The sequence below is a fragment of the Crocodylus siamensis genome, chromosome 1 (genome assembly GCF_052110815.1).
Source record: "Crocodylus siamensis isolate JL-2025a chromosome 1, ASM5211081v1, whole genome shotgun sequence".
Taxonomy (NCBI): Eukaryota; Metazoa; Chordata; order Crocodylia; family Crocodylidae; genus Crocodylus; species Crocodylus siamensis.
Genome location: NC_143395.1, coordinates 134,919,051 through 134,943,490, shown reverse-complemented (window position 1 = coordinate 134,943,490; position 24,440 = coordinate 134,919,051). Strand labels below are relative to the sequence as shown.

Genomic DNA, 24,440 nt, shown 5'->3' with positions numbered 1-24,440 from the left:
TATCTGTATTTCCTTGCATTATCATATATTGTGCTCTGTTTTAATTATGTTTAAATTGTTAGAATATGTGATTGTATTTTATGCTCTTAGCACAACTAATACTTCATATCATTTTATTATTATATATCATTTTATTGCCCATTTTAGTGAAAGCTGTAAACAAACTACTACTGCTACATGGGAACAGATTTTTTGAAAATAAAATGCTCAAACACTACTCCTTCCTTGTTAATTGATACTTATTTTTATAAGGATGACAAAAACCCCCCAGGGTTAATAAGACTGTTTATGTTGGGAATCTACTTGTAGTTCAACAGTCTTCTAATACTGAAATATTAAATTCTTTTTTTAAATAAGCCACCCTTGTACAAAAACAGTTCATTTGCTCTGCATGATCAGCTATAATTATTTTATCTACTCACACTCTGAGATTGGAAAGCCAAGAACCTCAGCACCTGCATGTTTGCTCCTGTTTATCTTTAAGTTAACCAGCCATTGGATTAAAAAGTAGAAATAATCTTGGCAGATGGGACAAACCAGGAGAGCATCATAATCACTATGCTTCAGCAACAGGCTTGCTCTTGCTCGCTCTCTCTCTCTCGCCACATGAATCTTCTTTGCCACAGTGGGACAGTTATGACAGAGGAATGGAGAATGCATCCATCTATTCTAGTGCATAGCCTACTCAAGGAATCACACCCCACAGTTCATTAGAATTACACTGTCCTGTAAAACTTTTAATAGGAAGCAATGGCATTAAGCAAATCTTGGATGCATTCAGTCCCACAGTGAAGAACAAACCACCTCTGAACTATGTTTAAAAAAAAAAGGAATCCTATAAAAATGGAAACCTTGTCATAGTATTAGAGAAGAGTATAAGAGTATCTCACACAGAGAAAAATTAGGAAGGCCAAAATTATTCAGAAAGAAAATTAGGAAGACCAAGTCATGATTTGAAATGCACCTGGCATGGGACATGAAAGGCAATGAAAAGGGATTCTATAAGTATTTCAAAAGCAAGAGGAAGACCAAAGAAACCATAGGTCCCTTTAAAGAATGCAGAAGTTAATTTAGTTACAAATGATGCAGAGAAGGCAGAAGTATTTAATGCCTTTTTACTTCAATCTTTACAAATTGGAGCAACTAGCAGATGACAAGCTCAGGTGGCAGCAAAGATGGGGAAGGAGACAAACAGCCTAGAACAGCAGAAGAACCCATTAGAGATTACTCGGAGAAACTAGATGCTTTCAAGTCAGCAGGGCCAGATGGGATGCATCCTAGGGTCCTGAAGGAATTGGCTGAGGTAATTTCAGAGCTGTTAGGTATTCTCTTTTGAGAATAGGTGAGATCCTAAATAATGAAAAAAGGGCAAATAGATGGCACATCTATACGAAAGGGAAGAAGGAGGATCTGGGGGATTACAGACCAGTCAGCGTGTCTTCAATACCTGGATAGGTCATGGAGAAGGTTCTCAAAGATCCTACGGTGAAGCACCTAGTGAAGAACAAGGTAATCAGGAACTGCCAGTATGGAGCAAGAGCAAGTCATGCCTGAACAACCTAATTTCCTTCTATGGTAAGGTGGCAGGTTCCTTAGATGTAGTAGACCTTGACTTTAGCAAGGTTTATGACACTTGTCTCTCATTCTTATTGGGCTCAACCTTAGTGAGGCTGCAGCTGGAGTACTGCATCCAATTCTGCGCTCCACACTTTAGAAAGGATGTGGAAAAGCTTGAGAGAGTCCAGAGGAGAGCCATGTGTGTGATGAGAGGTCAAGAGAACAGGTCTTATGAGGCGAGGCTGAGAAGCATGGGACTCTTCAGCACAGAGAAGCGAAGGCTCTGGGGTGACGTGGTGGTAGCCTGTAAGTATATAAGGGTGTGCATCAGGAACTAGGAGAACATTTGTTCAGTAGAGCACCCCCTGGGAAGATGAAGTCTTATGGTTACAAACTGCTGAAAGACTGTTTTAGGCTGGACAAAAGGAAACACTTTGTTACCGTCTGAATCTCCAGAGTCTGGAATAGACTCCCCCCAGAAGTAGTGCAAGCACCTACTCTGGATACCTTTTGAGAAATGCTTGGATGCTTATCTTGCTTGGTGATCTCAGCTGACTTCCTGCCCTTTGGGCGGGGGGGGGCCAGACCCAATGATTTCATGAGGTCCCTTCCAGCCCCAGTGCCTATGGAATCTGTTTGGCACTGATGAGGCCTCACTTGGAGTACTGTGTTCAGTTTTGGCCCCCACACTTCAAGAAGGACATAGACAAATTGGAAAGAGTCCAGTGAATAGCAGCAAAAATTGTTAGGGACCAGAGAAGCAAGACTTGTAAGGTAGGGCTGGAAGAACTAGGGATATTCAGTCTGGATAAGAGAAGACTGAGAGTAGATTTGATAACAGCCTTCAAATACCTTAAGGATGATTATAGAGGGGATGAAGATGGGATTTTCTCTGTGGCCTTAAAGGACAGGACTAGGGCTACCAGCAGGGGAAATCTAGTTTGGAGATTAGGAGGAACTTTCTGACTATGTGGGTGTCAAGCACTGGAACCTGCTACCCAGAAAAACTGTGGAACTGTGAATTTTCTAGAGCAGGTTGGATAGACACTGCTGGGAGGGTTTAGCTGGGGACAACCTAGCCTTGAGCAGGATCCTGGACTACAAGAAACTGTGAAGTGCCTTCAAGACTTACTTTCCTTTTTTTCCTATGACAGTATTCTATATTAATCTGAATTCTATGAAAGGTCATGAGTTTGTACAAAATGTGAGGAGAGAGAAGAGCCCTAGAGAAGTAAAATGGCCCCACCTGTATTGCAAAAAACTCCGCAGGGCTCCTTCTTCACCCGGTGTTTCAGGAGGGGAGGACAAGTCGGCCAGAACTCCAGGATAAAAGGAGATGTGGGGCAGGAAAAAGGGGGACACAGGAAACCGGAAGTGACTGACTCAGGCAGTGAGATGGCAGGGAGAGCTGGCGGCACTGAGGAAGCAAGGGAGACCAGGTTTAAAGGAAGCACTTCTGTGGAGGGAGCTGCCAGGGGCGAGAACTCTGAAGGAAACCTCGGAGAGAAGTTAGAAGGTACTGTAAAGACCCTAATAGCAGGGCTGAAGAAAAAGACTACCACAAAGTTGGGAATATAAGGGCAGAAAAAATGCCAGTTTGTTTTTGTTCTCCTTTTTGTTAGGGTGAGAGGAAAGTCACCCCAGATAGTTGCAAGCGCAATAGGCCAGGAAAAGTACTGGCTAGGATTAATGGCAGGTCTGTGCCAGGTTCAAGCCAGGTGAGACGCAACTGGGCCCATCAGGGATATTGATTGACCAGACCTAGAGACCCAAGGAGCATTTTGTACTGCTCAAAGGCAGATTGTGGAGATGACTGAATTACCACCCAGTGGAACGGGCAAGGGTGTAGGGGTTGGTGGAGCCCTCAGTACACTAAGACAAATTGCAAGAGTCAAAGCATCAAGGCCCCCATGCCCCAGCATTCTATTTTCTCCCGTAACAACAAGTTGTGTCAGGTGAGATCACGGACATGTGGGAGAGGCCAGCAAGATGTCGCAGTGGACTTCAGCTCATTAGCCAAGATGCTAAAACTGTCTTGGTGTAAAAGATAGAATAATAAAGGGAAAAAAAATGCTTAGGTGATGAGCTCCAGAGATTGACGACACTTAGAATGGTAGAGACAAACTCTACCACAGATACAGGCAGGACTTTGGGGTGAAAGCTGCCCATTGGACACAAAGGTCATGGCTGTGTACCAGTTAGTCCCTTATTGCTGCCAAATTATGTGGTATAATCAGTGACTACATAATGGGATAGTAGACACACAAATTTAGCAGTATACTGTTTAAATCGTCATCAGTATGACTAGACTGTTGGAGTACCGTCAATAAATACGATTGTACTGGAGCGATTTCAAGCTCACTTACTTTTGCTTTATCTGTTGGATTTTAAGCATGTGCAATATAACAAGTCCATAGAATCATCAAGGAGCAAGACCCTTTCTCTTCTATTAGACATTTTAAGTATAATCCTATTCCATGCTACTTGACTTCTTCCCCTTCGATTCACCTCAACTCAAGAGGCATCCTGCCTGTTTGTCCTGAAAGGTCCCTCAGTACCTGCAGTTCTGTTTCCTCACATCTCCATCACTTCCTTGGACTGAGCATCTGGCCTAGCTCTGGCCTAATCTCATTGTAATTCATAAAGTAGACAGAATGGTTCCTGTCATCTGAGGGATCCAAACAAGGAAGTGTACTCTGAGCATACTTAAATACCATCTGGACAGGGCCTCTTGCAAAGTGTGGTTGGGTTTACTTTCCTCTTATGGTAGACTGAAACAGGAGGAAGTGCCCGGCTTTTATATAATCTAGTTGTTAGACCAGTTGTCTAAGAAGGAAGAGACTTTGTTCAGTGCCCTCGTCAGTTATGGGGTGGGGTGGTGGAGAGTGTATTCAAATATACATCTTCTAGGAGAGTGTCCCTAGCAGTAGGCATATGTTAGGATAGAGGAGGGTACTCTCCATTCCTCTCTTGAAATTGTTCCATTGTGGGCATGCAGTGCAGTGTTGGGAGAAGAGGGGTGCATGGAGCAATGGTATGATGGAACATTTATCTGGTGGGCAACCTGGAGGGGGCCATGTCTTGTTCTGGTGGAGCTTGAGGGTGTGAGGCCTCTGCTTCTAGAAGTTGGATGATAAGAGTGTTGTCAAGTAGAAGTCTCCTCCATGCTTCTTGAGTGTTTGTATTCTAAATGAAAATGAATGAGTAGAAATTTTAATTAGGTTCGTTTATGCCAATCCTTTATTTCCCCATCCAATATGGTATGGGCCAAGGGATAATGGTAGTGGTTCTGTTCTTTCCCATTATTTTGCTTTTGAAAGTATCTGAACTATTCAGAAAAAGTACTTTTTCCTTCCTGCACAACTGTAGACAGAGCAGGCTGGCAGTAGATCAAAATGGTTGCTCATCACTGTTTTAGAAGTTGCTGTGAGGGAGTAGCCCAAAGGGAAAACAAAACACCTGCTAACTCAGTCCAGCCCTTCTTGGCTTCAATTAATTTGGAACCTTGTGTAGCTTTCGTCACTGTCACGGAGGCACTGGGGTGCTCTGTGCCTGAGAATGAGGTAAGGTGAGCTGCCAATCACCGGGGCAGCCCAGCTGCCAGTTGCTGGGGCAACCAGGCAGGTCATGTGGCCAGAAGGGGGCAGGGGCGGGCCTTTATAAACAGCTCAGGCCGGAGCCTGACTAGCAGTTCCCTTCCGGCAGCCACAGGAGCAGGAGCTCTGTGGCTGAGCTGAGCGGCCAGAGTTGGTGATTGCAGCCTTACCTTGCTGACCGGCCGCAATGATGCTAGGGAGGAGAGAACCCTGAAAGGAGGTAGGGTGGAAGCCCTGCTGGGGCTGGGAGTTTGCATTACGAGTGGGAAGGCTTTTTGTTGGTTTTGTTACAGCCGTTTGGGCTTGGCTTGTGTTATAGTTACACCGGAGGACCGGGTGAAGCTGTAAGGGAGTGAGGAGGCCTCACGGGAACTCCCCAGCAGCTTGGGGGTTCCCAGTGCCCAGCAGGGGCACAGTGCCAGTGGGGCACAACTGTTGGTGCTGGAGTGGCGTGGTGTACGGGGTTGGACCCCAGCCCGTAAGGGCGGTGTTTTGCCCAGTGGGGCAAAGGACCCAGAGAAGGGTCAAGGGGCCAGGCATGGCTGCGGCCACCTGAGCCCCAAGCGTGAAGAGCGCTGCATAGGCCCCAGAGAGGGCGAGGCCCCAGAAGGGCGGCGAGCGCATGCGAAGAGCACAGCGTAGGCCCAGAAGGGGGGCAACGGCCGTGGAGAGCGCGGCAAAAGACCCCGAGAGGGGGTGAGAGGCGCGGCAAAAGACCCCGAGAGGGGGTGAGAGGCACGGCAAAAGACCCCGAGAGGGGGTGAGAGGCACGGCAAAAGACCCCGAGAGGGGCGAGAAAGCCCAGAGGTGGGCAAAAGGCCCTGAGGGGGTGAGGCGTGGAAAGAGTACCTGGGCGAGAAAAGCCCATGGGCGCCAGGCTAGGGGCACTGGTGGGGACACAGGCCCAGAGGCACCAGACAGGGCATAGGGACACAGGCCCAGGGGCGCCAGGCAGGTGATGAGCCCAGGGTGCCAGAGGGAGAGCACCCGAGGGGCAGGGGACCGTACAACGTCCCACGGAACAGCTGCGAGGCTTGGGGCGTGCTAAAGGGGAGGTTTGGAGGCATGCATAGCCCTTAAGGCAGGGGTGCCCAGAGGTACCCCAGGTGGAGTAGGGGTAGGAACACACACACCCCGTCTGCTCGGGGATAAAGGCAGCCTCCCATACAAACCTATTTATTATCAAAGTCGTGGCGGGTGAGATTCTGAGGGTGCTGAGTCCACCATGAGTGACGGTAGGGGGCGCTAGGGAGTTCACGGCCGCTCCTAGGCCCCACTCCCTCACAGTCACCATCAGTGTAAAATTTAAGCACTGCTTTTGAAAAGCAAATTAGTTTGTATGCTGAGGCCAAAACAATCTATCACAGGTTATCACAAATTGAAATTTATGGATGTTACTTCCTAGGAGAAAAAATATCAAGGCACATACTTTACAACTTTGCATTCTAACTCCTAAAGTTTTTTCTCTTATTTTCAGTAGATCATTGCTTTCCTTTAATCAAAGTCTTATCAAAATGTTCCTGCCTCAGTGGTATTCGAAACTTAACCTTGAGCCTTGTCTGGATAGATTCTGATATTGATCAGAATTCAGTGAACCTTCACAAAAATTAATTATTACAACTGTCAGCTCTCAAGATGGTTTGGAGAGCTGCTATTCAGTCAACATTAATTGGGTTTCTTTTCATTTTACTGAAGGTGTGAGCGTCGTTTTGAAGGACATACTAATCGCTGCCACCCATGTGGAATTGCAGTCTCTCCCTGTGGACGATTCATTGCCAGTGGATCAGAAGATAAATGTGTATGTAATACTTTATCAACTTTTTTTGGCCAATGATACTTCTTTTATGCACAAACCTGCCTTTTTTTTTGCATTGTTGCTAGGCCTTAGATAAAAGCTGACAAAATTATGTCCAGTTCTTTTTGCTGTTACCAGTTTGGTCTTCAGATTTTGTTTGCACATGAGCTCCCATTTGGGCCGCCTTTGAACTTTGCTAAGTGTTCTGTTTGGAATAGTTGCAGCACATTGAGTGCCTTTGGAATGAACTTCCTAATCGTATTTATGTATATAGTGGGCATGGTTTGGAACCTGAGCAACTGAGTGCATTTAAATGTAACAAAATATTTGAATCTTGATGGTAGGTATGTATATGTTCACAATTGCATTTGATACAGCCCACTTTTTAACAGGAATATGAATCATTTTCCTTTAGGTATTTCACATTCCATGTTTTTTCCTGGAAATCTAACCAAATGGAACTCAGAACAATTTTAAGCAGACTTCAGTTAGTGAGTGCAATGTATGACTCTGAGTCAATAGCATAACAGCGATGGGTGCCTGAGGCATGCATGTGTGGGAGGCACAAAAGCAGCCATTGCCACAGCACTGGCTGATTGCACTGCCGCAGTCAGTGTGGCAGGAACCAGTGCTGCCCTGGGTGCCATGTGCCTGCCCTGGGTGAGGAGCTGTGCTGCTATGCCTCTGCTTTGAATTGTCAGTGCCAGCAGCACCGGGTGGTAGACGTGCCAAATGTTAAGCAGTACCCAAATCTCTATCTGATTAGTATAATCCCTTCTGCAGAATTATTTACCAAGGCTAGGTAACAGTTTTTATTGCTTGACTAAACATTAACCAGTCACCTAAATGTAAAATGAAAAAGTATTCCATTATAATTGGATTCCTTTAGAAAAGCATCATGATAGTAGAACCTTGAAGAAACAAAATACCCTCATTAAGAGATGGTTTCATTCCTTTCAGTGGCAGGTAACATCAGATGCTACAGACAGTGCTGAATTCTTCTGTTAAATGTGTATTTAGCAGTCTTGAAATACAGCCAAGTATTGTTTTTATAAGTATTTAAATATGATAAGCTTGGGTAGAGTACCCTCTTCATTGCTTCTGTGCTTTTGCCTCTATTCATGATAGCAGCGCTTTTACTCCATTTCTTTAAAAATTCCCTAGAGGGTACAGGGCTTGCCAGCTTTTGATATTCTGTAAGACCTGGAACTCTGGGCACTCAGCACCACAGGAAATCAGTTTCCAAGTAAACATATGTCTCTCCAGAACATATAGGTAGGAAATCTATTTTTCTTTCCTTTAAACTCTTTATATTTATCTCTTTAGGGATATGAAGTAGGATTTCCACACATCCACCTCAAATTCAGAGGCAATTGAGTCTGCTGTAGTAGTTAAGTCTTGAAATCCTGACTCCAGAACTTCATGAAGGAGAGAGATATTATTGGCATAGAAGCTTGGAAGTGTTTCAGTAGTAAAGGTTCTGTTGTCATTTCCATTATAAAATCCATTTTTCAGATAGTTGGCAATCTACTTTTCAAAACACTCTTTGAAGTGAAATCCATTTTCAGAAGATACATTTTTAATTTTGTTTTAAAAAAATCAGGTAAATGGTTGTTTTCAATTCTGTGGTCCTGATGTATTTATGATATTTAAAAATTAGTTGTGGCTATTTACTAAGACCCACATTTAGTGTAAAAGTAATACAGAAACAACTTGTAAGACTACCCTATTTGCCCTAAATATCTTGCTTGGGAATGCCATTTTCTGCCTCTCTCTGCATAGTTCTAGGATCAAGGAAGTACTATGGGTGAGCTGTTGCAGTCACCTTGGCTGATTTATGATCTTTTGGCAGGGGCTGAGGGGACAATGCCAGCTATCACACTCTAGTATGGCTCCTGGACTGCTATAACTTGTATCTGAGTCTGGACAAAGAATCAGGGACCTATAAGTGCTTAGCTTGCTGCCTTCATCTGATGCTCCTATTTACTGTATTTACTTGAATATAAGATGACCCTGATTATAAGATAACTCCCCAATAATTAGATTCTATATATGTAAAATTTAGAAATTTGATACAATTTTCCAGGTATAGAATCAAATTATGGGAAGTTTCTGTCCCCTTCCCACTGCTGCAGCAGGAAAAATAAGTCTGGGGGATCAGGTAACCCCTTTGCCCTCTGCTCCTCCTCCCCACATCTTCTTCCCAGTGCAACTCCTTCTCTCCTCTCTCTACTATCAGACCTGCTCTCCCTGAGAAGATGGAAGTAAGGAGCAAATTTGAAAACAATGACCTTGAAATCAACAAAGCTGTAGCATTTTGCATATAGTACCCATAGACTTAGTTCACACAGAATTGATGCATTTTATCTTTTTTGAAACTGCTGCAAGTTTTAGCACAGGTACTCCATAAACGCAAGTTTAAGTAGGTCTTTGGCACGTACTTATATACAGTATAAACTTTTTTGGCAAAAATACAAGCATACATATATGTGTGTGTGTGTGTGTGTGTGTGTGTATATATATAAATATTACAGTACTTCTGCCAACTTGCCCCATGGCTACTATGGCTCATTTGACAGTCCAAAGCACATCATTGCAATTACATCATACACACTCCCATCACAACATCTACACCATGTACTCATGGTCTTGCATGTCCATGTACCCTTTTCCTGTCATCTCTCCCCTATCTCTGTCCATTTTTTCTCAGTCCTGTTAGTCTAAAGCTCAGAGGCCCCTTATTTACCATATAGTTAATTGGGCTGGGCCCCAGCAGAGTCAACAGCATTTCAAACCATGGTGGACCCACAGCTCAGCACTGATCATTAGTATGTGTGTGTACTCCAGGTTACCACCCCCTTCCCCAAAAGGCCCCATGTGCTAAGTTTCTCCCCTCCCCTGACTCATGACTGGAACCAAGTTTTCTTGTCATGAGTCCTGGGATTCTCCAAAAATGTATATGCAGATGAGGTGCAGTGCAATCCGGTCCAGCTCTTCCTCGTGGTGGGGAGGGCCATACTAATCAAATGCAACAAGCTGAGAGAGGGGTAGCAGAGGCATTCTGGGTGAATTGCTTGGTGCCCAATATGGTGGTGTTTGCCAGACACTTTAAGGCTAGTGAAGAAACAGGAATCATTGGCAATGGGAAAGAAAGGTGCAGCTCTGTTATTAGAGTAAACAAGTCAAAGTGAATGCAGTGTAGTAGCTCACTGTGACTTGAAAAATGTTGGTGTTGTGGGGGACTGCACTTAATAGGCATTGCCCTAAATTTTTTTTGGATGGGTTTTTTGGCATGCTTGTTAATGGGCTGTACTAACTTATCTTTTGTAGTAGGTTCCTATCAATAGGGGAAATACCGTAACCACTAAGGTAGTTTTCCTAGTTGTTGGGAATAATCACTTCCTGGGTGGAGGTAATGTATAGTTAACTTCCCACTTTCATTTTCAGTGGGAGGGCCTTGGTTTTATGCCCACTTTATGGAAATGGGAGAGTTCTCCTTAACTTGTTTCTGTGGCCATAAGGCTGAGAGCAAGCTAAACTTGCGGGTATTTGAACCCCAAGCCTCCTGGGCATGTAGAATGCCCACCAAATGATTTGGAAGCATCTGAAACCCCAGGTGGGGGTCAAGGATGTTTGCAGGTAGTAGGGTCACATTTGGTTCTTGAATGATTCACAGATTTGGAACTGATTTGGCTTGAAACACGAAAAAATTTTCTTTAAAAAAAAAAAAAATTGTGGGTCATGTGTTTAATAGTCATGCTTAGTGTTGGATGCATTTAATTAGCTTCATAGATGGTTTTCATTACTGAACACATGTTGCTTTTAGTAGCAGTTCAGATAATGTGTGTTCCTTGTGTACTAATGTAAGATAAAGGGCTTTTTCCCTTGTGCTGATAAAGGAAAAATCATGTCTTATATTTTGTCAGTATGGTACCATTCTTCATTATTTAAGTGGACTTGCAACTTCAAATCCTAGGAAGTGGCATAGGCATGTTTTCTCAAGTGCGTTTTGATATTGGAAAGCCCTGAATTATTGTATCAGTTGTTAAAGGACCATCTCCCCCTGCACCCTGTAGGATTTGTATCTAGGTTTAATGTGTGTTTTATTCCTTAACCTTCCAACTCTTGCTTGCTGGATCTTGCATTGTTAATCACCATGATTCATAGGCTGGTGGCATATAAACAGTCTAATTTTTAATATGTCACATACCAGTATAAACTTGCTGAGATCATTTGTCCTTAAACTGAAATAATTTGGGATGAATGTATGAAAACACTCAAGTTCTTTGTCTGTTGTCAATAAAACTATACTACTTTGTTATACTTGGACTCAACTGAGTCCTGCAATTTTAGATATTAGTACTGCATTTTATGGCTTTAGATATCATTCATCTTTTTTTGTTGACCAATTCCAATGAAAGACTTTCAACAGTTCTGTCTCTTAAGACAGCATTTTATTTTTTTTGTTTCTTTCAGAAAGACTTTCTTTAACATTTTCAAACTGGATACACTATTAAGTTTCTCTTTAAAGAAAAATGAAACAACAATTGGTGTTCTGGTTATATTGTCAACCAAACAGCATCCAGGCAGCCTTCCTGAATTACAGCTTAATCTGTATTCTGTGCTTAAATGTTTCAAGATTTGTTTCCAAAATCCAGTGCTAGAAAAACAAAGATGCATCACTATTGGTCTCTTGTTGGAAAGAGGAAGCTTGCATAATACATTTAAGTAATCTCTGGGTCTATTAATCAAGCACAATATTTGAATCTTGTTTCAGGCCATATATTTGTTGTTTACATTTGGAGCCAAGAGACACTACTGGAATATAATTCAGCAGCATTAATCTTAAATTTCTTTGTAACCCACAATATATGAAGAGCTTGACAGGGAAGAAGCGTATGTGTTGGCTACATTGATTAAAATAAAATTAAAACCATATTTCAGCAGGGTACAGGAACAGATCACTGAAATATGTTGTAAACAGAGAGCCCCAAATGCCATACTCCTATTCTCCTACTTATGAAGTATGTTTTATCACATCTCTGTTTTGTTTAAACAACAGCCCTGTTTCTTTTTGACATACTTGATTAAAGAGGGTTCCTCTGAATTTGTACATACAGCAGGTCCTAGCAAGGGTGTGAGGATTCCTTTCACAATGTATACTTCCAGGCATGAGACATCAGTTGGGAATTAGGGTGGAATTAGCTCCCACATCAGTCCTTATAACAACAAATATGTGCCCTCACCTGGTACCTACAGCAAACTGATCTTGAGTTTGGCCAGAATTCCTTTCACTGCTTATAAGTAGAGCATTGTGAGTCTTAACATTTGTCACATCGATTCCCACATTACATTTAAAATAAGCTTTACTTTTATGGTAATTGGTGCATATGATTAATATTTTTAATGAAATTAATGGATATGATTGTATTTTTGCCTTCAGACCATTAACAAACAGACTGTTGGGAGTTGCTAAACCATAGTATTAACTATGTAAGACTGAAACTACAATGAAGATGAAGGTTCCATTTTGTGGAAATGTAGTTTGGTAGCATGGATATTCATGCCCACACAAAGGGTGAAATTCCAGTTCCCTTTGTGATCCCCACTCCTTCCTGATTGGGCTTTTGGTTGAAGGATTATGGTGATGGGTGGGGTGGAAGGGACGGCATTACCTCTGTTTCTGGTATCTTCAGGCATCATGCCTTCATCCATATAATGCACTTCTTATGGCCACTTAGTGGTAGTCTGGCTTTGAGAGTCATAACCAGACATTACCTAAAATCCTGCCTTTGGTATGACATAAAATATGTCAGTTTTCAAGAAACTATACATAAAAGTCTGTGATTTCTGGAGTTGCTATTTTTATAGAGCAATAGTGCTATTTACCTACACATTTTAATGAGGTGCTAGAAGATATTTATAATGCTGTCCTGGGAGAAAAGTGGAGAAAGAACCCCAGTCAGTAAACGGGGACCCCCTGGGGTGGGGAACACATGACAGAAAGAAAAAAGGTATAAAAATAACTTAAAGAGATCACTTACTGGCAGCAATAGGTCCTGCAACACAGCTGGAGGGAGACAGGAAATCCACGCTGATCATAAGCCGCTCTTTTGTCCAGCTGAAGCCGGCCAGTGACGTCACCAGCAATCACTGGCCAGGGAGGATAAAACAAACTGCCGGAGAAGACGGTGAGAAGGGCGGAGCAGGGACAGAGAGGTCTCTGCAACTGGGTGCTGCCCAGAGTGCTTGGAAGGGGAGAGAGCTGGCAGGAACTCTCTGCCACAATGAGGGATGGAGTCCTGAAGAAACAGAAGAGCTGAAAGAGACTCCCGGCACCGACAGAGGCAGGGTCAACAGAGGGACTGCAGAGCCGGAGGAGGCTTTTCTCGCTGACAGAGGTGGGAGCACCGGAGGGACACAGAAGGCAAGGGAAGTTTCCCTGCCAGCTGGAGATGGAGCAGGGCAGCGAGGGAGACTGAGGTATAGCCCAGTCAGAGGCTGGGTGCCAGCTCACAGCCTGAGGAGTGGCCAAATACAGAGGGAGACACCCCAGGATAACAGGAAAGGGATGCTCCCTACAGGGGAGAAGGGTGACAACAGCTCATGTCATATAGGGCGGAGGGAGAGCTGTTACGACCCGGGAGTGAAGGGCCATGGTCTACATTGACCCCGATGGGCCAGACTGCAGCAGGGTCAGGGGGCATGAAGGCTCGACAGTTGCCCTAGCATAAGAGTAGGGCAAAAGGACTGGTCAGGTCCTCTCATGCTAGGTTTTCATTGGTTTTACTTTTCTTTAGTTTCCCCTTTTTTGGAGGGGTTGAGAGACGGGGCGAGGTGATATACATAGGACACTGCACCATATTTTTTTTTGAGCCTCCATCTTTGGGGGAGCGTAGGGCGAAGTTTGGAGTCCCAGGTGGGGACTGTCCAAGCCAGGAGGGCTCGTTTTTCTGTAGCCCTACTTCAGTTTGAGTTGCTCGCCTTGGGAGGCAGGTCCTAGAGTGTGGTGAGGGACACGTGAGCCAGTGGGTCCCTGGGGAAGACAAACATCATTCGGGGTATGGCCAAGAAAACCTGATAACCTGCCAGAGGTTGGCGTGAGGTTGGGGTGTAGGGGAGGTGGAGCCCCACAGACTACCTCCAGGCGGTCACTGCGCTGCAACCGAATTCTGGGTGGCTGGCCCCCCCCAGTGGTGTAACACTCAGTCATGGCATGATAGGTTGGGGGGGCAGCCACTCGGGGATAGACATCAGCCCACGGCCCTACAAGAGATCGCAGGACGCCCTCTACTGGTCGCCCGGATGTTTGAGGCCTGGAGGGTACAAATGCATATGCCCAACTGTAGTTCTCATGATTGGAAGCTGGTAACATGTTTCTTACTGTTCTCATGCAGTATCATGTTTGCTATACCGTTGCCTTTTAGTAGAACTAAAAAATTTATATTTTGATATGTTCTTTCACCGCAAAGTACAGGTTTTTTATGTACTTCTACTTGTTTATAGTGACTCTGTCAAATAATGCAATGCTCCCTGACTGCTAAATTCATAGTCTTCTTAACTAAACCATATGGTAATTGTATTTTGGTTCTAAAAATACATACTGCAAGAACTCTACAACTTAGAATAATTTAAAATTCATTTTCAGTTATATTAACTAATTGTATTGGATTTCACGTTTTCCATAAGGAACACTTTTAATGCTTTATTCAACCTGGGAAACCTACTTTTAGCTGCAGTAGAGTGATGAGAGCTTGTACTTCACCAGTTTCCTGAAATGTCCTTCTGACAAGAATGATGGATCCAACTGGTTAGAGCAGTAACCTGGGCAGTGAGAATCTAGGTGATCTCCTGCTCTATCAAAAATTTCCTGAGTCTTGGCAAGTCACTAAGTTATGTCTGTACAACACAATACAGTACCAAATAGAGATGCCCTGAGATATTGCTGAACAAGGTAGCTTGTGTACTGAAACCTACACAACACAAGAAACTGCTGTGCAGAAGTACCAAGTTAGTTATGCTATACTGCTTTGGGGGCCAGAGCAGCAAGGCTAATTAGCTGAGTGCAGAACATTACTAAAGCAACTGTTCTCTTCTACTTCCAGAAGAAAGTTGTGCAAAGCTAGCTTGGATATCTGTATAGTTCAAGGAAGCACTACATAGAGGCAATACTTTCTGTCTCTGTTAGGGGTTGGAGAGGGGTGGAGGGAGTGTGTGATATCCTTATGCACCATCTTTTCTCTCCTCTTTCCTCACAATATCTTCATTCAACATTCATTGCTATTCTCTTTTGACCTACACCTCTCGGTGCCTTTCCTTCACTGTTGGCTCTCACTCATTTTTTCCATTTAGCTTATTCCCTCCTGTTAAATTTTCCAAAAATGGTGATGGCAGCAAATATAATTTTAGCTCCACACTGTTGACTCTATGTGCTTAAACTCTCTTTTCACCCTGCAGGTAGTGTCTATTTTGATATAGATTGCCACAAAAAGCCTATTATTTGCTACTCATGGGCATGTCTACACATGTGGCAGACTGCACAGTTGTTATTGTGCAGTCATTTAGTACTTGCTTAAGTAAGTTCCGTTCCCTAATGGTTATTTTTAGCTGCTACTGTGCAGTAGCATTGCCGTCATGGTTTGTGCCTGGCGATGCTACATCACTGTAGCAATGAGCTAGGATGCAGTAGCTTGCTGCTATGGCAAAAGTGTTTTGTGTAAATGCACCCTGTGTATGTAACAGTTTGGATTAATTTATATCACTGTTTTTAAATCAGCATTAAGGAAAACTTGATTTCAGTAATTTTTTATTTAGTTCTACATTTATCCTTTTTTTAGTTTCTTAAATAAAAACCTATTCTTATTTGGTTCTCTCATTGGTTAATAAATGTTAAAACATGATGATAAATATAGCTTTACATTAACCTTGAAACACATTTTTACTAATCAAGAGGCCACAGTGCTTCTATGCACATTTATTTAAGCCATTATATAGCTTAACATTTATTTAGGTCTTATTTTTATCTTTTATTACATTGGAAATTGGTAAACAAAACATTTCTGTTTTACTAGAAAATTTTTCTACTTGTAATGTGTGTTGAACTCTATTTAAATGGCAACTTGAATGCCATTCAGGGATCCCTCTGGCAGGGCTGGGGGGGCATTGGCAGGGCTGGAGGAGGAGCCAGGAACCGGCCCTGGCCCCACCTGAGCAGGCGGCAGCAGTGGGGGAAGCTAGCTCCATGCTGCTTCTGCTGCAGCTGCCTGCTATTGGGGGCAGGAAGCTGCAGACTTGGGGCCCTGGCTCCATAACCCTGGAAGCTGGGGGCCCCCTCCAGCAGGCCTGGAAGTTGGGGGCTCTGGGCAGGGGTGGCAAGAGGTATGAGTAAGGTGGGGAGGGGCTGTTGTGAGGGGCACCAGTAGTTTTGTGGGGGCTCTAGGGACAGTGAGAGGCACCAGCAGGGCTGGGGGAGGCATTGGGGGTGTGTGTGAGGGGCACCAGCAGGGTGGGGGGTGGTGCAGGGGGACTTTTAATTTCAAGAATGGATTTTGGGATTTTTGTCAGAGAATTTGTAATTTTTCGTTAGACAATGTGTGATTTCTTATCGGAGAAAACCAGGATCCCTTACTGTGTACTTTCTGTTTGCCTGTAAAGGTCAGGCACATCTATTGATATTTTAAATGAAAAATATGCCTCAAAGGACAATAAGTCCTTTTTTAAATACGTAGGGGGTAAAAAGAAGGTCCCGGGTAATGTGGGGCCCTTGCAGAACGCCATGGGAAACTTGGTCGTCACACCAGACGGCAAAGCTAACATGTCTAACGATTTCTTTGCCTCCGTCTTCCTAAGTAGGGACCAGAACAGCTACCTCCCTGCTGGGCCCCCCTCGGGCCCTGGGGGAGGCACACCTGGGCCACGGGTTAGCGAGGATTTAGTTGGGGAGCTTCTGGAGGGGTTGGACGTATTCAAGTCAGCTGGCCCGGATGATCTCCACCCTAGAGTTCTAAAGGAACTGGCCGAGGTCATTGCAAGTCCCTTGGCACAACTTTACGAGCACTCGTGGTGCTCTGGTGAGGTACCGGAGGACTGGAAGAGGGCCAACGTGGTCCCCATCTTCAAAAAAGGCAGGAAGGAGGACCCGGGAAACTATAGGCTGGTTAGTCTTACCTCGATCCTAGGCAAGCTGTTTGAGAAAATTATGCTGGCACACATCCAGGAGGGGCCAGCAGGGGACTGCATGCTTAGGGGCAACCAACATGGGTTCATCAGTGGCAGGTCCTGTCAGACCAACCTGGTGGCCTTTTACGATCAGATTACCAGATCATTAGATGAAGGGGTAGCAGTGGATATAATCTTCCTGGACTTCCGGAAGGCTTTTGACACTGTCTCTCACCCCGTTCTCATTAAGAAACTGGGGGGCTGTGGTATAGACACCCACACAGTCAAATGGGTCACCAACTGGCTGGAGGGCCGCACCCAGAGGGTGGTAGTGGATGGGTCCTTCTCAACCTTGAAGGACGTGGGCAGTGGGGTTCCACAGAGCTTGGTCCTCGGGCCCGCACTGTTCAGCATCTTCATCAGTGATTTGGATGAGGGAGTAAAAAGCACCCTGTTCAAATTTGCTGATGACACTAAGAGGTGGGGGGACGTGCGCACACTGGAAGGATGCAACAGGCTACAGTCAGACCTGGACAGGTTACAAGGGTGAGCGGATGTGAATAGGATGGGTTTCAACACAGACAAGTGCAAGGTGATGCACCTCGGGAGGAACAACCGGCACCATACCTACAGGTTAGGGAACTCCCCTCTTGTCAGCACGGAGGCGGAAAGGGATCTTGGGGTCATCACTGACTCCAAGATGAACATGGGTCGGCAGTGTGGAGAGGCAGTTAGGAAGGCCAACCGCACCTTGGCATGCATCCACAGATGCATCTCGAGCAGGTCCAAAGAGGTGATCCTCCCCCTCTATGCAGCACTGGTCAGGCCGCAGCTGGAGTATTGTGTCCAGTTCTGGGCGCCACACTTCAAGAGGGATGTGGACAGCATGGAGAGGGTCCAGAGGAGAGCCACTCGTATGATCAGGGGAAAACAGGGCAGGCCCTATGAGGAGAGGCTACGGGACCTGAACCTGTTCAGCCTCCACAGGAGAAGGTTGAGGGGGGATCTTGTGGCCTGTTATAAACTAGTCAGGGGGGATCGGCAGACATTAGGGGAGTCACTGTTCCCCTGAGCACCGCCAGGAGTGACCAGGAATAACGGTCACATGCTGGCAGAGGGTAGGTTTAGGTTAGATATCAGGAGGCGCTATTTCACAGTCAGGGCAGCTAGGGTCTGGAACCAACTTCCAAGAGAAGTGGTGCAGGCTCCTACCCTGGGGGTGTTTAAGAGGAGGTTAGATGAACATCTTGCTGGGGTCATTTGATCCCAGTATTCTTTCCTGCCATGGCAGGGGGTTGGACTAGATGATTTGCTCAGGTCCCTTCCGACCCTAGAAACTATGAAACTGTCTGCATTAATTGGAGGATGTATAGGTAAGTGTCCCTTATTTCTGCTTTCCTCCTCTGTGATCACATATGGCCTGATCTGACTCCCATTCAGTGTGAGGAAGATAAACTGCCGTTGACTTGAATGGGAATTCGACCAGGCCCAAACGCTTTGCCATTCTTCATCTTTCCTGCCACATTGTTTCTGTGTATTTTCAGTGCATCTTTATATGAAGGAAAAATTCCAGAATCTCTCATGTTTTATTCTCGGAGCAAAATCATATTCCTCCAGTAGTTGCTATAAATAGTTGGTTAGCTATGTTTCAACATTTTGCCTGCTTGTTTGTTTAAGATTTTCTGTAGCTTAATACCCTTCCATTACACTTACCATGAAAAGGATTTTAAATCTGTTTTTTTGCAACTTTACTTTCTAACTATAAATAGATTGACTATGCTCCTGTTCTTTGATGTTTGGTTGACTGAAATGACTCCCGCCATTCCAGAGAACTTTACCTGCTAAAAGTGGTCCTCTCAAATTCTCATAAATCCATAACAAACATTTAAAGTTAGTGTAAAGTGTGTTTGTTGTGTGCATGAGCCATCTTTTTTATGGAAGGGGGAAAGAAATCCCCCCCAAAATTTGCTAATAAAAATCTGATATTTCAAGGAAGCTTATTTATTCACTTAATTTTCATTAAACTCCAAGTTACCTTGTTTCTCATAATTAAACTTTTGCTATAGTTTGGATGGCATTTGACTATTACAAACAGCTGTCCTTAATCACAATCTCTTTGGTTCAAGACTTAAAGCTGTTTTTTGTAATTTGGAGTTTTGATGCATGAAGTAATCATTTAGATCATCATTTCAGCTATTTAGTGATGTAATATTACAGACACAGCCCCCTGTTCTGTCTTCTTGTTTTGCTTCTTTTTGGGGTTTTTTATTTATTTTTGTTTTTTTCACTTTTTCACCTAGAAATGGTCTTTGCTAAGCATAACCACTACCCTAAACACAGGTCCTGTCCAAGACCAGGCCTCCACTACCAACTCTATCATAATTCAAATTAAATAGCAAGTTGTTGATATTTTATTCATCTGTTAACGCAGTGATTTTTAGGCCTTGGCGAACATTACACTTATGGTGTAATTCTTGTATTAATCATTTCATATATGACAATATGCCACACGTTCAGCCAAATTATAGTGCCACAAAATGGCAAACAAGCTTCAGAGATATTCCACAGTTTATATAGATCATTTTGTGTAGCTAGTTTGTATGGTGCCTTTAAAACAAAGGTGTATCATGTGGTTGACTGAAAGACACCCAGTCTAGAACAGATGCTGACAGCCAGATGATTGTTTGAATCAGCTGGGGAGATCCCGAAGTTTGGAATACAACACATGGAACACAATCCTACTGGGAAGCTTTCAATGGGCTCATCTACACATGCAATTAATGTGCCTGAATTTTCTTCACAGAAAATTAAATATTATTAAATGCTATTAAATACTTCCCTCCTCTGGTCTTCTGTTCTCTGGGCTAAATAAACCCAGTTTCCTCAGCCTCTCATAAGTCATATGCTCCAGCCCACTAACAATTTTTGTTGCCCTCCATTGGATTCTAAAATCTTTCTGTAGTGGGGGGTGGATAACTGGACGCAGTACTCCAGATATGGTCTAATCAGTGCTGAATACAGGGGAATAATTGCTTCCGTTGGTCTGCTGGCATTGCTCCTGCCAGTGCCGCCCCGTATGCTGTTAGCCTTTTTGGAAACAAGGGCACACTGGCTCAAATTCAGCTTATTGTCCACTGTAATTCCCAGGTCCTTTTTTGCAGAGCTGCTACTTATCCAGTTGGTCTCTAGCCTGTACCAGTGCATGGGATTGTTCCGTCCTAAGTGCAGGACTTTGTACTTGTCCTTATTAAATCTCATGAGATTTCTTTTGGTCTAATCCTCCAATTTGTTGAAGTCTCTCTGAATCCTAGCCCTACCCCCAAGTGTATCTACTACTCCTTGCAGCATGGTGTCATCTGCAGACTTGCAGAAGGTTGCACTGTATCCCATCTTCCAGGTTGTTGATGAAGATATTGAACAAAACCAGCCCCAGGACTGACCCCTGGTGCACTCTACTTGATACTGCTGCAAACTGGACATCAATCCATTGATTATTACCCTTTGAGGCCGATGATACAGCCAGCTCTCTCTCCACTTTAAAGTACATTCATCCAAGCTGTACTTTCTTAGCATGCTTGGAAGAATGCTGTGGGAGACCGTATCAAGAGCCTTGCTAAAGTCAAGGTATACCATGTCTGCTGTTCTCTCCACATCCGTAGAGCCAGGCATCTCATCACAGAAGGCAATAAGGTTGGTCAGGGATGACTTGGGCTTGGTCAATCCATGCTGACTATTCCTAATCAACTTCTCCAAGTGCTTAGAAATGGGCTGAGGTGAGGCAGGCTGGTCTATATTTGCTTGAGTCCTACTTTTTCCCTTTCTTAAAGATGGGCTCTAGATTTGCCCTTTTCCAATCATTCGGGACCTCTTTCAGACACCACGAGTTTTCAAAGATAATAGCCAACATCTCTGTAATCACATCAGCCAGCTCCTTCAGCACTGTTGGGTGTGTTGCATCTGGCCCCATGGACTTGTACACATCCAGCTTTTCTAAATATCCCCTAACCTCTTCATTCACCACTGTTGGCTGCTCACCTCTTCACAAACTGTGCTTCCAGGTGTGCGAGGATCCGGAGCCGCGGCTGGCGAGCCAAGCTCATGGCCTCGGTCATGGTTGGTTTGGTCGAGTGGTGGCAAATTGGAAACGGACAGGTTGGGATTAGCGGCGGTCGAGTCTGAGTGGCACACACGCTTATGGTTCCAAATTAAATGGTTTATTACACTTATGCTTTGATGGCGTAGGTAGGATCTTCAGTTACAGTAACAGATGTAAACAATAAACAGCGGAGGGTTCTGTTGGCCCACGAGGTTCACAGAGAGCCCTTGCTTTCTACCCCTGGAACCAGTCCATGGATAGGTGCAGCTGCCCTCTGTTAGTCCCAGGGCTGGTCAACAGCTCATTAATTGGGAAAAACGAGCGAACAAATAACACAACTGTAACACAGTGCACAGGATGTGTCACGTGACACCAGTCCCGTAAGGACGACAAAGAGAAGCGGTGGTATTGGAAGCCGAGGTCAAAAACCAGGTTAAGGTGAGCCGAGGTTGCAGCCAAAGTCCAACGGGTGATCTGGAATCGTAGTCGATGAACAGTGCCAAGGTAATTCGAAAGCCAGAAGGGAACAGCAATGGAGCGCCAAACAACAGCAATGGAATGCCAAGTGAGGGAGGAGATCGATAGGCCCTTAAGCCTAACTGTGAGACAGTCCCTGCCAAGGCAGCCTCTGTCTCCAGCTAGTGCAATCTCCCCCCGAGGGAGGGGCTCACTGAACTTTTATTTGAATTTGGTAGCCAATCAGAACGCTCTCCACAGAGAAATTTCTAGCCAGATTACCTCATGTCAGGTTCTGACTGAGCATGCTCTCAGTCAGAAGCTGACACAGTCTGAGCATGCGTCTGTGGGGAAAGTAGGTCAACAATGATTGACAGCTCCGCAGGTCACCCAGGGGGCAAGGACTGGGTGAGCCTTGGAACTTTCCACTCACAGAGTCCAATATACATGTCAGTCTCCATCTTCTGTGTTGGCAGCATTTAATCAGAATTTTGCTCTGACACCAGGTACAGAAGTCTGGGAGCTGACTTTGCCTGTGAAGACAGGTAAAAAAAGACAGTGAGTGCTTCACCTTTTTCATAGGTTTATAGATGTAGGGTTGGAAGGGACCTGAGCAGATCATCAAGTCCAACCCCCTGCCTTGGGCAGGAATGAATACTGGGCTTATATGACCCCTGGTAAGTTTAAGTTCATATGACCCCAGCTAGGTAATTATAAAGCTCCCTTTTAAAGACCCCTAAGATAGGAGCCAGCACCACTTCCCTTGCAAGCTGGTTCCAAATCCTGGCCACCCTGACTGTGAAGTAGTGCCTCCTGATGTCTAGCTTGAACCTACTCTCAATTAACTTGTGGCTGTTATTCCTTGTTACTCCGGGGGGGTGCTCGGGGGAACAGGGTCTCTCCCATTCCCCTCTGGTCCCCCCTGGTAAGTTTATAGACAGCCACCAGGTCCTCTCTCAGTCTTCTCTTGTGAAGGCTGAACAGATTCAGGTCCTGTAGTCTCTCCTCTGTAGGGTCTGTCTTGCTGCCTCCTGATCATGCAAGTGGCCCTCCTCTGGACCCTCTCAATGCTGGCCACATCCCTCCTAAAGTGCAGCACCCAGAACTGGATGCAGTACTCCAACTGTGGCCTGACCAGTGTCGCAAAGAGGGGAAGGATCACCTCCTTGGATCTGCTCATGATGCATCCGTGGATACATGACAAGTTGCGGTTAACCTTACTGACCGTGACCTCACATTGGCGGCCCATGTTTATTTTAGAATTGATAATGACTCCAAGATCTTTTTCTGACACTGTGCTTTTGAGAAGGCAGTTCCCCAGCCTATAGGTATGCTGCTGGTTCTTTCTGTCCAAGTGCAGTACCCTGCATTTGTCAGTACATTTGCCCACCCCTGTAACCTGTCCATGTCCAGTTGTATCCTGTCCCTCCCTTCTAGCATGCCAACCTCGCCCCAAATCTTGGTGTTGGCAGCGAATTTGACCAGCGTGCTTTTCACCCCCTCATCCAAGTCGCTAATAAAGAAATTGAACAGTACGGGCCCAAGCCCTGGGGATCTCCACTACCCACATCCCTCCAGGTCAAATATGACCCATCCACCACCACTCTCTGGGTGTGGCCCCCTAGCCAATTTGTGACCCATCTGACTGTGTAGGCATCAATGCCACAGTCGCCTAGCTTTTTAATGAGAATGAGCTTTTTTACCCCACATCATCTGTCACTAGGTTGCCTTCTCCGTTCAGTAAGGGACACACACTTCATCTTCCTAGTGTTGCTGACATACTTGTAGAAGCACTTTTTGTTATCCTTCATGACCGTTGCTATAACAATAGCTGGTGAAATAATATAAATATCAAAATACCAATTTTGGCCTTAAATTCAGCTACATGTACAAACCAAAATCGGGAAAGAAAGTGAACCAGAAGCTTTGCAGAAGAGATCTTTACAGAATGAAATCAAACTTTAGTTTATTGGTTCTGCTTGCTGATTTTGCGTTGCTTTGGAAATTTGAAATACTGTAGCTATAAGTGTGTGCAGTGTTGCTGGCACTTTTAAAACTGCAGTTTAATTTCAGTTAGATTACTCGCTTGTTTCCCATATTAATGATAGAATGGGAGATGATTATTTCTATTGTGACTATACTAAAAGAGCTGAGGTAGGAATTAACATCCAGTTGTGGCAGGCATTTTATTAGCAGGCTCTAAACAGAGAAAGCTTGTAAACTAAGGAGAGAGCTTTTTGTCCTGAGTGACCTACAGCATACATATCCATTGCCCCTCTTCAACTATCTGGGAAGTATGTGGGATAATATATGCTAACATTTTTTCTCTCTGGGACATTGTAGTGTATAAGTTTTTTCTGACTCTTATTGCAGGACAATAAGGCTGTGAGAGTGTGCTCTCCTTCGCCATCCACTGGCAGAGGAACAACCATGTAGCTTAGACAGTTTCTGTGTATAAATGGCTGTGTCGCTCCTGTTTTGGTGTGGTTCAGAACCTGGGACAATCAGAACTGCCTCAAACGAAACATCTGTTTACAGCTGCAGATAACACACTCTACACTAATCATCTCTAAACAAGGAGGAAACTGGTAAAACATACCTTCTGGATAAGTTTGATAAGATTATGCACTTATTAAGTGCATAATCCCCCACATCACCAAAGTGTGGACAGGCACAGAGGATATCTGCAGACTACAGAAAGTGTAGCTATGTTTATAGGTATTAATGGCATTTGTTTTATTATTTGTGCAGCTGGCAGTGCTGCTGGTAGTTAAAGTTATCT

At 44.5% G+C, this 24,440-nt stretch overlaps 1 protein-coding gene across 13 annotated transcripts in view; it reads left to right on the top strand.

Annotated features, from left to right (window-relative positions):
• The window catches only part of WDR27 (WD repeat domain 27), a 364,577-nt gene that overhangs the window by 133,892 nt on the left and 206,245 nt on the right, over nt 1-24,440 (top strand). For 9 of the 13 annotated variants that reach the window (XR_016441857.1, XR_016441854.1, XM_090043359.1 and 6 more), the window contains one exon: nt 6,849-6,951. The exons of the other annotated variants lie outside the window; for them this stretch is intronic. Coding sequence is in view for 7 of the 9 variants with exons in the window: in XM_090043359.1 (XP_089899485.1) it covers nt 6,849-6,951 (103 nt within the window). In the remaining 2 variants the exon portion in view is untranslated. The remainder of the gene's footprint in view (nt 1-6,848; nt 6,952-24,440) is intronic. 13 annotated transcript variants of the gene reach the window in all.